The sequence below is a fragment of the Sinocyclocheilus rhinocerous genome, unplaced genomic scaffold (assembly GCF_001515625.1).
Source record: "Sinocyclocheilus rhinocerous isolate Xijiao unplaced genomic scaffold, SAMN03320098_v1.1 scaffold3529, whole genome shotgun sequence".
Lineage (NCBI taxonomy): Eukaryota > Metazoa > Chordata > Actinopteri > Cypriniformes > Cyprinidae > Sinocyclocheilus > Sinocyclocheilus rhinocerous.
The window spans coordinates 212,225-225,759 of NW_015638987.1; the positions used below are offsets into that span (position 1 = coordinate 212,225).

The 13,535-nt window shown below is 41.0% G+C and overlaps 1 protein-coding gene across 1 annotated transcript in view; it reads left to right on the forward strand.

The window, feature by feature from the left end:
* The window catches only part of LOC107750838 (probable ubiquitin carboxyl-terminal hydrolase FAF-X), a 43,147-nt gene that overhangs the window by 23,387 nt on the left and 6,225 nt on the right, over positions 1 to 13,535 (forward strand). Inside the window, exons 23-34 of the mRNA XM_016566387.1 lie at positions 684 to 803; positions 1,917 to 2,124; positions 2,351 to 2,574; positions 3,603 to 3,793; positions 4,939 to 5,112; positions 7,319 to 7,460; positions 7,535 to 8,282; positions 9,305 to 9,428; positions 9,737 to 9,962; positions 11,086 to 11,215; positions 11,304 to 11,489; positions 13,226 to 13,446. Of these exons, the coding sequence (XP_016421873.1) occupies positions 684 to 803; positions 1,917 to 2,124; positions 2,351 to 2,574; positions 3,603 to 3,793; positions 4,939 to 5,112; positions 7,319 to 7,460; positions 7,535 to 8,282; positions 9,305 to 9,428; positions 9,737 to 9,962; positions 11,086 to 11,215; positions 11,304 to 11,489; positions 13,226 to 13,446 (2,694 nt within the window). The remainder of the gene's footprint in view (positions 1 to 683; positions 804 to 1,916; positions 2,125 to 2,350; positions 2,575 to 3,602; positions 3,794 to 4,938; positions 5,113 to 7,318; positions 7,461 to 7,534; positions 8,283 to 9,304; positions 9,429 to 9,736; positions 9,963 to 11,085; positions 11,216 to 11,303; positions 11,490 to 13,225; positions 13,447 to 13,535) is intronic.

Here is a 13,535-nt window from a genome sequence, read left to right on the forward strand (position 1 = left end):
AAAGCAATAAGCCACGTGAAGCCGTGGTTTACAGTGAATTTATAACAGCTAAGAGGGATGACTCCGCTTAGCGTCGTGCCTAACAACGCCCCTTAACTGTTATAAATTCACTGTAAACCACGGCTTCACGTGGCTTATTGCTTTAATAATGCATCATCTTCTTATCGATCCACCAGTTCACATTTACAGCTCTGTGTGTTTGCAGGGTTTGATTTCTGCATTGGTCTGAACAAAAACAACAGGCTTATTTGCTTTCGGAACGGCAGAAATATAACAACTAAACGCTCTTGAAATCATAATTAAGACTCTCTTGTACAATTTAAGACTTTGGCCTGGTTTCACAGACAGGGCTTAGACTAAGCCAGGATTAGGCCATAGTTCAATTAGGACATTTAAGTAATTTTTCATAAACATGCCTTAGAAAACACATTTCTGGTGTTCATCTTGAGACAAAACAAAGGCACTGATATATTTTAAGATCAGTCAAGTGCAAGTTGACACAGCTCAGACTTACATTTTAGTCTGGGACTAGGCTTAAGCCTTGTCTGTGAAAGCAGGGGTTTATGGCCTTACATTTGATGCAACTAAATGTAAGACTTTTTAAGGACCCGCAGAGGCCCTGGGTTCATCTGCGCTCACCACTGTTTTATCCCTCGTTTAAGCGTGCATCTGTCGTTCTGCAGACTAACGCAGGTAACGAGCCGGACGCTGAAGACGAGCAGGTGTGCTGTGAGGCGCTGGAGGTCATGACCTTGTGTTTCGCTCTGCTCCCTACGGCCCTCGACACGCTCAGCAAAGAGAAAGCCTGGCTTATGAAAGAATAACGCAATTAAAATTTTATGCAGTTAACGCGCTGGCCCCACCCCCAGACCTGTACGTCATTACATTTCATACAGTTGACTGTTGACAAATGTGACCCTGGAGCACAAAAGCAGTGTTAAGTCGCTGGGGTATATTTGTAGGTTATGACCTAAAATTCAAGATATAGGGGCAAAAAATGCCCCTGAATGAGTTTTTGTCCCATATTTATGTCATACGATAAGTGATATAACACCAGCAGTGAGAGCAATATCAGACGAGTGCTGTTTTTGTCCTGAATATCACAACAGTTCAGTAAATAAGAAGTTAATTTTGTGTTATATGTTAAACACAATATTGTCTGTTTTTGCTCAATTTTGCAGAGAAATTATTACCTTTAAAACCAGAGCAGAATTGTTGTGTGTCTCCGAGCAACACAGCGGTGTTTAGTTTCTGAATGAATCTGTGTTTTGAACGAATCGTGTGAATCAATGATTCAAAGACCCATTCATAGAGAGAGCCGTTTACTTTACGTTCGAACAAATCGAATGAATGAATGACTCAAAACACATTTACCGCCACCTGCTGGCAGATTTAGTTTCTTATTTAGAGTATCATTTCATTTAAAAAAAAAAGCCTTACAGGGATAGTTTTCATCAATTACCCTCATGTAATTTCAAACCTGTATGACTTTCTTTTGCACAACATAAGAAAAGGTATTTTGAAGACTGTTTGTAACAAAGCTGTTTTGGTTACCAGTGACTTTCATTGTATGAACATAAAATACTGAGATGTTTCCCTAGTTATCTTTTTTATCTTCCAAAGTTTATGTTAGCCTAAACATTTATGTGTAATAAATTTTAAGTTGAATCAAATAATATTTCTTTCTAAAGCTACTATTTGTAATGTCTACTTGATCCTCTCTCATTTAACACAATAATGGCTTTAAACGATCTTTCGTGGGTAATTTCACAGCCAAATTTAATTTGCTATTAATTAATCGACACATGATGTAATTAATTAGATTAAAAATGTTAATCGACTGACAGCCCTAGTTTGTACAGATATGTTGTGAAAGCGAAGTGCACTTGATTTGTATCTGTCTGTGTCTCTCACAGGAGCTGACCGATGACTTCATCTTCCCGGCGTCTAACGTGTTTCTGCAGTTCGTGAAGAGCGCCGAGTTCCCGGCGGAGCAGGCTATACCGGTGTGCAGCAGTCCTGCGTCTATAAACGCCGGCTTCGAGCTGCTGGTGGCGCTCTCTGTCGGCTGCGTGCGGAACCTCAAGCAGATCGTCAACACGCTCACAGACATGTACTATCTAGGTACTGACTGACTGCATTTCAGATAAACCAGCTGACGTGAAGGGCTTTGCCTGCGTATTAAACACAGTTTTTGGGCCTGTTTGCTTTTAGTGTATCAATGAGCCTCATTAACAAAGCATCTGAAAAACATCCTTTATGAATTGAATCGAATGTAACTTTTATAGAAGTGCATTCTGCTCCTGTTTCATGAACAAGAGGCGTTTTAAACTCCTGCATCTGGTCTCAGGTTGTGAGGCGCTTACAGAGTGGGAGTATCTGCCTCCGGTGGGGCCGCGGCCGACTAAAGGCTTCGTGGGTCTGAAGAACGCAGGAGCCACGTGCTACATGAACTCCGTGATCCAGCAGCTTTACATGATCCCGCCCATCCACAACGCCATCCTGGCCATCGAAGGCACTGGCAGCGACATCGATGACGACGACACGTCCGGAGACGAAAAGCAGGACAACGAGGTAAAGAACGCACACACGTGTCGCTCAACCGTACAGAAACCCCTTAGCTAGGGTTGGGAATCGAAAATCAATTCCAATTCCAGGATCGGATGCTTGGTGTAAAATTTAAATTATAAAGCGGATAGTTCCGGTCCTTGATTCTGATTGGCTGAGCCGCGTTCGAAGCTGTTGTAAATGACTCTACAATTCCACCCATCAATTCCTGTTTTAGTTTGTGAAAAGGGGCTGTTAAAAATGTATTTGTCTTTGAATCATTCATTCAAAAACACTGAATCATCCAGTAATGAAACAAGTAAATCTTGAGTGAGTCATTGAATCATTCATTCAAGAGATTCATTCAAAAACACTGAATCATCCAGTAATGAATCAAGTAAATCTTGAGTGAGTCATTGAATCATTCCATTCAGAAATTCCATCAGATTTTGTTTAGTTGTCTAATATTTTTTCTTCAGAATTGTGAGAGAACTACAACCTCCATTAAAAAAAAAAAGTCTCAATTTATCCAGAATTGTGTGGATCTATTTTGCACACAATCAGCTCTTAAAGGGATAGTTCACCCAAAAATAAAAATTTGATGTTTTGAATTTTGTTACCATTGCCATGCATTATACGACTGATAGACTGCAACAGTTGCAGTTAAAAATCATCATATGTGTTCTACTGAAGAAGCAAAGTCACCTACATCTTGGATGCCCTGGGGGTAAGCAGATAAACATCAAATTTTCATTTTTGGGTGAACTATCCCTTTAATCGAGTCCAGTTTTTATGCAGCCGGCTGATTTTTGTTCATGGTATTCAGCAGCAATTAAAAGTTTTTTTTTCAAAAAGAGACAGAATAAATGTTTGATATCTAAATGTTTGACTTTTTTTTTTAACCACATTGGAATCGATAAGCAGAAACCGGGAATCGATAAGAATCGGAATCGTTATCTGAATTGGAATTGATCAAATTAAAACGATACCCAAACGTACCCTCAGCGCAGAGATTCAGTCGGTTCGGACGCGTCTGAATGTGCATCGTGCTGCAGAGTAATGTGGACCCCAGGGATGATGTGTTCAGTTATCATCAGCAGTTTGATGACAAGCCCTCTCTCAATAAGGCCGAGGACCGTCAGGAGTACAACATCGGAGTGCTGTGGCGTCTGCAGGTCATCTTCGGTCACCTCGCCGCGTCCCGTCTGCAGTACTACGTGCCCAGAGGCTTCTGGAAACAGTTCAGGTACAGTCAGCCGTGAATGCATGTGCTTTTCTTTGAAATAACATTGTGCATCAGCCACAGCCAGTCAGATTTTGTGTATAATTTGTGGGGAAGTCTAAATCTCTCCCTGTTTCTAAGCTCAATATACAGAGACAACTGTAAGTGTTGTTTTGTGTAAGCGTCGTTTTAAAAAAAAATCCTCCCCGTGTCAAGTAACCGGCAAAATACCGGACGGAAGTGGTGCATTCCACGAACGAGACAAATAAAAGCATAATGCTATTGTGAATTCACAAACACTACGATTCAGTTAAATAAATATATGCGATGCAGGTTTAATATGTGCTTTAATTATTTACATGCATGTAGAGGCTCCGTTCACAGTAAACGCTGCTCCGCACAAACTAATCATTCACATGTGTGGAGCGTCTCTACCTCATCTCTGCATATAGCTGTGAGTTTGGGTTTATTATAATGTTTATCTGGGAACGCAATGTGCGCTATTTCAGATTTGTAAAGTAAATCATTTATAAACCTACGCAAACACAGGAGAATACATCAGTATCTTTCTCAATATGTTAACTGTTCATCGCAATTTCAGAATAAAAGCTCAAACCCTCGCTCTGAGTTTTTACGTTTTGAAGTCCACATATGTGAGAAATTACCGTGGCTGTAGCATTTCTGTCCTAAAGAAATGGCCAGATATTAAAGATTAAGAGGACATTTTAATTAAATGTTTAATCAATATTAAACAAGGATTAGATCGTGCAGTAAAGTGTAAAACAATGCGTAACGTACATTAGCTCTATTGTTTATAATACATTATGTATTTTAACAGTTTTGTTCAATAAAACCATATGATTACTTGCTTTTGATAGTTTATTTGAACTAATTTTTATTGCCTTATTGCGATTAAACATGTATTTTAAGTAATTTTAAAGGATATTGTTGGCATAGGTGTATTTTTATTACCACAGAAAAATTAATTATAATTATCCGGTTACTTGATTGCCAAAATTTACTTGATTTACCTGTGGCCGATGAGGGAATGTTGGGGAAACATGGATTTCTTTTGTCATTCTGTTTGGTGATGCTAGTGGCTCAGAAGTGACACAGTGAAGCTTTGATCCCTGTGAAGTAAGACGACTGCGTGTGAAACGTTCCCGCAGGTTATGGGGGGAGCCGGTGAATCTGAGAGAGCAGCACGACGCGCTGGAGTTCTTCAATTCCCTGGTGGACAGTCTGGATGAAGCACTGAAAGCCCTCGGCCATCCCAGCATGCTCAGCAGGATCTTGGGCGGCTCGTTTGCAGACCAGAAGATCTGTCAGGGTTGTCCTCACAGGTGAGTGAAGGACTGCTCAGTCATTCTGAGGATGTTGAAGTGTATTTGAATCGAGTAATCGTCACTGGTTTCACGATTCAATTCGATTATCATGTCAACGATTCGATATGCATCGCATCCTCAGTTTTCAATATTACTGCACATGGCTACATTTTCATATTAATTTTATATCAGATTTATTTTGTGTATTTCTATTAAATTATACAAGCAGTCTACTTTTTTAAATAATTACAAATTAACAATAAATCAGAACAATTGTTAAGAATTTAACCAACTAAAAATAGCTTCAAAACATACAAGCCAATATAAAGTAATAAAGGGGGAAAAGACAATTACAAGTGATTAACAAAACGTACTTTCAGTATCTGAGAGTGTTCTAAGTATCCGAAAGTTTACAGACAATCTAGGGGTGTGCGATGTATATTGTCTGCGATAATATTGTAAGTGTTGTTTTAACGATGTGCGATATGACATTATCGCAAAAAACAAATAAAACACGCCTACAGAGTGTTTACATTACGTGATGAAGTCTAGTAGGTTAGACTAGTGTGCATGATTCAGTCTATTAAAATACATTCAGAATGATCACAAATTCAAGACATGGGGGCAGAAAAAGTATATATTCGTATAATTTCATATAGTTAATTAATATCACACGAAGAGTGCCGTTTTTTCTCTCTGCAGAAATCTGCATGATTACAAATGTGATATTGATTTTTTTAAATAAAAAAACTTCAATAAACAAGACGTTAATTAAGAGACTTGCGCTTTAGACACCATATTGCCTGTTTTTGCTCTATTTCGCCAACAAAAATAATTCCATACAAAGCCACAGCGTTGTTTTGCGTCTCTGAGCAACATGACAGTGATTCGTTCCTGAATGAATCAACCGTTTAAATGATTCGGTTCAATCGAATCGCAGTGACTCACTTATTAACAGTGACTTGCTGCCACCTGCTGGCGGTTTTAATTTCACATTTAAAGTATCTTTTCATTTTGTAAATAATTTCAAATATCAGTATTCAACATTTTGTGTTTAAAATATCAAAATATTATTTATGTATTTGTAACTGCAGGTTAAAGCATTCATGTTCCTCTGAGCTGCATTAAACAGTGTGTAAATACATCTAAATGCCTCTTCAGACGCAGCTTCTGTGTTTCCTCTGCATTGCAAAGATTAATTTAGTTGATACTGAACTGATTTCATTTGTTTGGTAACAGCCCAAATGTCTTATTATTCTAATTGACTAATTAAATATGAGATATAATAAAATTAATAAAATGTATTGACTCAAAAGATGATGTACACATTTAGAAAAAAATGGCTTTATAAAGGTAGAAAAATTCCCATAAAAGGTAAAAATCAATTAAAACTTGTTGAAAAAGATTAATTTCTATCACCATCACACAGAATATGAAGAATATCAAAAACTTTAGGAGTCAGCTGTCCACAGCGGTCCTTAAGATATCAGCACAATAACACTCTCAGCACAACATCGTCTAATTATCGTTATCGATAAAATCCCAGAAAATGTCGAGATATCATTTTTTGTCAATATCGCACACCACTAAAACAATCATAGTTATGGTTTTTCTTTTTCCCTCAGCATTATTGCTGTTTGATTATTACTGATGAGATCACAGACAGTGGCAGCTTTAATAGACTGCATTCACACTAATGCACAGATCTGCTTCCACATATCAGATGTTTTGTGCTGTTCTGAAAACATAACTCACTGTGTTTACATCAAGTTCCTATCATAAAAGTATTCAGAGACGCAAGTGTGTTTAACCCAGCCGCGATCGAGCTTCAGGACAAACACACACACAGCGCAGTGAAAGTCTGTCAGTACGTGGGTTTGTGCATCTAATACGTACTGCACTCCAAACCACAGAAATGAAAGCATATCTACAGTAAAACACTGAAATAACGGCGAGTGCAAGCAAACACAGCAATGCACACGTGTCTCACAGCACAGATCCTGTGCAATGAAGCTGCCGCGATTCTCTCCAGCACACACACGTGCCATATGCGGGAAAAACCAAGCTCAGATTTAACAAGCGTGTATGCAAATGACGTCAGACGGCTATAATAGATTATGGTCTATTACTGCATCAATGCAGAATCGTCCGCATCGCGATGCATCGTAGACACGATTAATTTCAACACCCCTAATCCATATACGTGTGTTGTGTGTCTTCATAGGTATGAGTGTGAGGAGTCCTTCACAACACTGAATGTAGACATCAGGAACCACCAAAACCTCCTTGACTCTTTAGAACAGTACGTCAAAGGGGATCTTCTCGAAGGAGCCAATGCATACCACTGTGAGAAGTGCAACAAAAAGGTGAGACGTGTTCCCTAAATCCGGTCTGATTGAAGCTGTGCAGACTGGTGAGCTTTGCTCTGGTTTGCCGTCAGGTGGACACGGTGAAGCGTCTCCTCATCAAGAAGCTCCCGCCGGTGTTAGCCATCCAGCTGAAGCGCTTCGATTACGACTGGGAGCGCGAGTGTGCGATTAAGTTCAACGATTACTTCGAGTTCCCTCGTGAGCTGGACATGGAGCCCTACACGGTGGCAGGCGTGGCGAAGCTGGAGGGTGACGAGGTTCCGCCGGAGAGCCAGGTCATCGCTGAGAACTCTGATCCGAACAGCAGCTCCCGCTATCGGCTCGTGGGTGTGCTGGTGCACTCGGGGCAGGCCAGCGGCGGACACTACTACTCTTATATCATGCAGCGGCACTGTAATGGCAGCGACGGACTGAAGGACTGCTGGTACAAGTTTGACGACGGCGACGTGACGGAGTGTAAGATGGACGATGACGAGGAGATGAAGAACCAGTGCTTCGGTGGAGAGTACATGGGCGAGGTGTTCGACCACATGATGAAGCGCATGTCGTACCGGCGGCAGAAGCGCTGGTGGAACGCCTACATTCTGTTCTACGAGCGCATGGACGCAGCAGGGGGCGACGGAGAGCTGCTGAAGTACATCTCCGAGCTGACGCTCGCGCCCCGGACGAACCAGCCTAAAATGCCCTTGGCCATCGAGGCCAGCGTTCGCAAACAGAACGTGCAGTTCATGCACAGCCGCATGCAGTACAGCCTCGAGTACTTTCAGTTCGTTAAGAAACTGCTGACCTGCAACAGCGTCTACCTGAACCCTCCTCCAGGTGAGTGGTGTTTTCAAGATGCATTAAATCCGTCGCCGGACGGTCCAGCAATCCGTAAACACCTTCTGCTGGTGTTTTGTGTTGAAGGATAAGTTCACTTCCAGAATAAAAATTTCCTGAGAATTTACTCACCCCCATGTCATCCAAGACGTTCATGTCTTTCTTTAGTCGCAAAGAAATTAAATTTTTTAAGGAAAACATTCCAGGATTTTTCTCCATATAGTGGACTTCAGTGGTGGCCAGTGAGTTGAACGTCTAAAATGCAGTTTCAATCAAAGAGCTCTACATGACCCCAGCCGAGGAATAAGAGTCTTATCTAATGAAACCATCGGTCATTTTCTGAAAAACAGTTATTTATACACTTTTTAACCACATAATGCTTGGCTTGGTCTAGCTCTGCGATGCGTGTCTTTATTAGCTGATGTTGGAAAGGTCACGCGTGACGCAGGCGGAAGCACCAACCCAGTGTTTACAAAGCAAACATCAACAACAAAGATAAAACAATGATGTCGGATGATTTTAAAGTTGGAGGAGAAAATGAGATGGTAAACGAAGTACAAAGACAAAGAACTAGCCGCGTGTGACCTTTCCAACATCAGCTAATAAAGACACGCATCGCAGAGCTAACGCTAGATGAGCATTTGTGGTTAAAAGTGTATAAATATTTATTTTTTCAGAAAATGACCGATGGTTTCATTAGATAAGACTCTTATTCCTCGGCTGGGGTCGTGTAGAGCTCTTTGATTGAAACTGCATTTTAGACGTTCAACTCACTGGCCACCACTGAAGTCCACTATATGGAGAAAAACTTAATTTATAAACGTAATTTCTTTGCGACTGAAGAAAGACAGACTTGAACATGGAGAAAAATCCTGGAATGTTTTCCTCAAAAAACGTGGTGATTTCTTTGCGACTGAAGAAAGACAGACATGAACATGGAAGGATGACATGGGGGTGAGGAAATGATCAGGAAATGTTTATTCTGGAAGTGAACTTATGCTCCTCTTCTCTGGTCTTTCTAGGTCAAGATCACCTTTTACCAGAAGCTGAAGAAATAGCGATGATTAGTATACAGCTTGCTGCTAGGTTTCTGTTCAGCACCGGATTCCACACAAAGAAAGTCGTCCGAGGCCCTGCTACTGACTGGTGAGTGTTTTAACTGCACTACTAGATGAATCTACTCGTTTTAGAAAAGTAGTAAAGTCATGAAGTTAAGGCACATACTAACCAGCTCACACGGAATAATTTTCTCAACCAACATTAAGCACTATTGAAGGAGAAACTATGTGGCCCAACAAAACTGATTTTGTTTATTTTAGTTAAATGGTTTTTATTAAATGGTTGATGAGGAACATAAACTCAGTCGGTGTGTCCAAGCGTTTGGACTGGTGACGGGGCCAGTAGTGCTGATTGACTCGTCTCCTCGTCACGGACTGGACTTGTTTTTCTTTCAGGTACGATGCCCTGTGCATCCTATTGCGTCACAGCAAGAACGTCCGCAGCTGGTTTGCACACAACGTCCTCTTTGCCTTCCCCACGCGCTTCTCCGAGTACCTGCTGGAGTGTCCGAGTGCGGAGGTGCGCGGAGCTTTTGCCAAACTGATGGTGTTCATCGCACACTTTTCCCTGCAGGACGGACCCTGCCCTGCTCCGGTCACCTCGCCCGGCTCGTCCACACAGGTGAGCGATGAATAACTGCTATATAACCTCCAGATTGCATTTTGCCCGTGTCGCATAACCGGCAAAATACCGGAAGTGGCGCATTCCACGGATGAGAATAGGCTGCATGATATATTAAACCCATTTAAAAATCATAATAAAGCATAATGTTATTGTGAATTCTCAAACGCTACGATTCAGTTAAATACATGCGATGCAGGTGTAATATATGTGCTTTAATTATTTACATGCGTGTAGGTTATGTATGTGCGACTCACAGTAAACGCTGCTCCGCACAAACTCTAATCATTCACATGTGTGGAGCGTCTCTACCTCATCTCTGCATATAGCTGTGAGTTTGGGTTTATTATAATGTTTATCTGGGAACGCAATGTGCGCTATTTCAGATTTGTAAAGTAAATCATTTATAAACCTACGCAAACACCGGAGAATACATCAATATCTTTCAGTTCATCGCGATTTCAAAACAAAAGCTCAAACCCTCGCTCTGAGTTTACACGTTCTGTTGTCCACATATTCAAGAAATTACAGTGGCTGTAGCATTTCTGTCCTAAAGAGATGGCCAAATACTAAAGATTAAGAGGAGATTTGAATTAAATGTTTTTTAGTCGATATTAACAAGGATTAGATCCCGCAGTAAAGTGTTAAAACAATCGTGCAGGCATTTGTTGTAATGCGTAACGTACATTAGCTCTATTGTTTATAATACATTTTGTATTTTAACAGTTTTGTTCAATAAAACCATATGATTACTTGCTTTTGATACTTTATTTGAGCTAATTATTATTGCCTCATTACTATTTTATATGTATTTTAAGTCATTTTAAAGGCTATTGTTCGCATAGGTCTATTTTTATTACTACAAAAAAATAATTATCGTCAATAAATAATCGTCAGATTACTCGATTACCAAAATAATGGTTAGTGACAGCCCTACTGTGATTTGTGAGCAGGCATATGTTAATGTAAAACATCTTGTGTAATATAACTCGTGTTTCTTTGTTTGCTGGTTTTTATTGTATTTGTTATACTTGTATTTTTTATTGTTTTTGCCATGAAAACAGCCTTAAGATGCTGACATGGCATTAAACAGAAATATCCTACTACTACTATTTGTGAGCAGGCCTGTGACAGTGTGACCCTGAGTGACCATCTGTTGCATTCGGTGCTGAACTTACTGAGAAGAGAAGTGTCCGAACACGGCCGTCACCTCCAGCAGTACTTCAACCTCTTCGTCATGTACGCCAATCTGGGTAAGTGCTCAGCCGCTCCGGCTCGCGTAAGTCTCGACAGGTTTATGTGGATGTAGAATGTCAGAAGGATGCTGTCTGTCTGCTGCAGGTCTGGCAGAAAAGACACAGCTGCTGAAGCTGAGCGTTCCAGCCACGTTCATGCTGGTGGCGCTAGACGAGGGTCCCGGGCCTCCCATCAAGTATCAGTACGCAGAGCTCGGCAAACTCTACGCGGTGGTTTCGCAGCTGGTGCGCTGCTGTGACGTGTCGCCGCGCATGCAGTCCTCCATTAACGGTGAGTGTTAACTATGCTGCCGTCCCTCGAATAAAGATTTTTCTGATCGACTAATAGTCCTTCATTTGAAGCAATCGCACGTCTATATTAATAAACCATCAATAAATCATAATAATGAGCCTTTAATTGCCTGTAGCCTATCAGCGCTCAAGCGCACGCATAAGCTTGCAACAGTGCATGCAGAAGTAATGATTATGAATGCTTCAGGGGAAAAAACAGCAAGAAGACTGCCTTGACATCATCATAATTCATTGATAAACTAGTGTTTACTGTATTCTCGGCTGCACCGACTCGTCATCTCCACTGTGCATGTGCACGTTTCATACAGATCGCGTAATCTGAAAATATTTGTTTTCCATTTGAATTGGTTTATTTAAAAATAGACATGTTGCTTGATGTAGAGATATTTTTTTTATGTCTGTGAGGCAAGCACAGAGTGCTTTTGGCAGTTTTTTGACGCGCTCAAGTTCACAGAGACCGAGACGGCAGAGAGTGCTCCCGGTTTGCTTTTCTTATTTTACAGAAGCACAACATTGTGTTGATATTGTGAGTGCACGCAGATAAAAGTAGACCTTTCACAGATTCGAAAGATGTATTACTCTGATCTGTATGAGCAAAATGATGGAGCATTTTAAGTTAAATGCAAGTAACTGCACCGGCGCCTCCATCTGTTTTAGATCAGTGTTTCCCAACCTTTTTTTCTGCCGCGGCACAGTTTTGATACGTAAAAAATCCCACGGCACACCAAGCATAAAAAAAAAAAAAAAAAAAGGTAGAAAGGGGAAACGTTTTTTATCCCCAATAATTAAACATTGCGTCATCAGAGTTGGTATTTTGGCTTTATATATGATCATGACATGACGGAGATCTGTGTTTTGTCCGTCATTAGAACAGCCGCGTCTGAGGCAGTAAATTAACCGCATTACGTTTTCATCAATTTGCAGGTTATAAAGTTTATTGTAGCTATATGGGTGCTCAGTTTCTTTTGTTGTTTAATACATTTGGCCAAAATCTCATGATATAAATAACGAACTGCTATGCACAGGGTATTTAAAACGTACAAAAGTGTATTGGCTACAGTTAGACAGCAAATGCTAAGACTCTGCTCTTCAAACACACACACAAACATTAGCCTTTATAGACAGCGTTTCTTGAGTAAAGGAAGCGCTGTACTTATTATTCCCCATCATTTCTTTATTTACCCTTTCATTGTGAAGAAGTAGACATCCGTCTTCAAACTGTGCGTCGCGGCGCTTCAATCTGAATGAAGCGGGGTGGAGTTATGAGGTTTGACTGACAGTTTGAGGATCCAGTGGCGTTACAAGGTTTAGTCACAAGCTCTTTTGAATACTTTTCATTGGTTAAATATTTGTAAAACAGACATAACCATGACCAATAGCACTGATTTAAAATAATAAAAATGAAATATAATAGAGATAAGGAAGTTTTTGATAATTTTCCACAGCACACTAGTGAGCCGCGCGTGGCACAGTTGTTGGGAAACGCTGTTTTAGATGATAAGCCACATTTGAGGTTGATGAACAAAACCACACAGACCAGCTGTTAATAATCTGTCCGTCACCAACTACGTGCCTTCGCCACTTTCTGTGATTTTTTTTTCTTCCTGTGACTAAGCGTCTAATCAAATTTTGATGGACTAAGCCTCTTCTCGTCGACTATTAGGGGGTAGCCCTACATCAAACGAAGGCTCTGAGGGTCTCACTCTCCTCTCTCAGGTAACCCACCTCTGGCCAATCCATACGGCGACCCCAGCCTCACGGCTCCCATCATGCCCCTGCAGCAGCTGGTGACCGAAACCCTGTTTGTGCGCACCAGCTACGTGAAGAAGATCATTGAGGACTGCAGCAATTCTGAGGAGACGGTGAAGCTGCTGCGCTTCTGCTGCTGGGAGAACCCACAGTTCTCCTCCACGGTCCTCAGCGAGCTGCTCTGGCAGGTTAGCGAGTCATGGGTCTTTACTCGAGTGAGTGAGTGTGTGTGTGTGAGTGTGTGTGAGTGTGTGTGAGTGTGTGTGAGTGTGTGTGT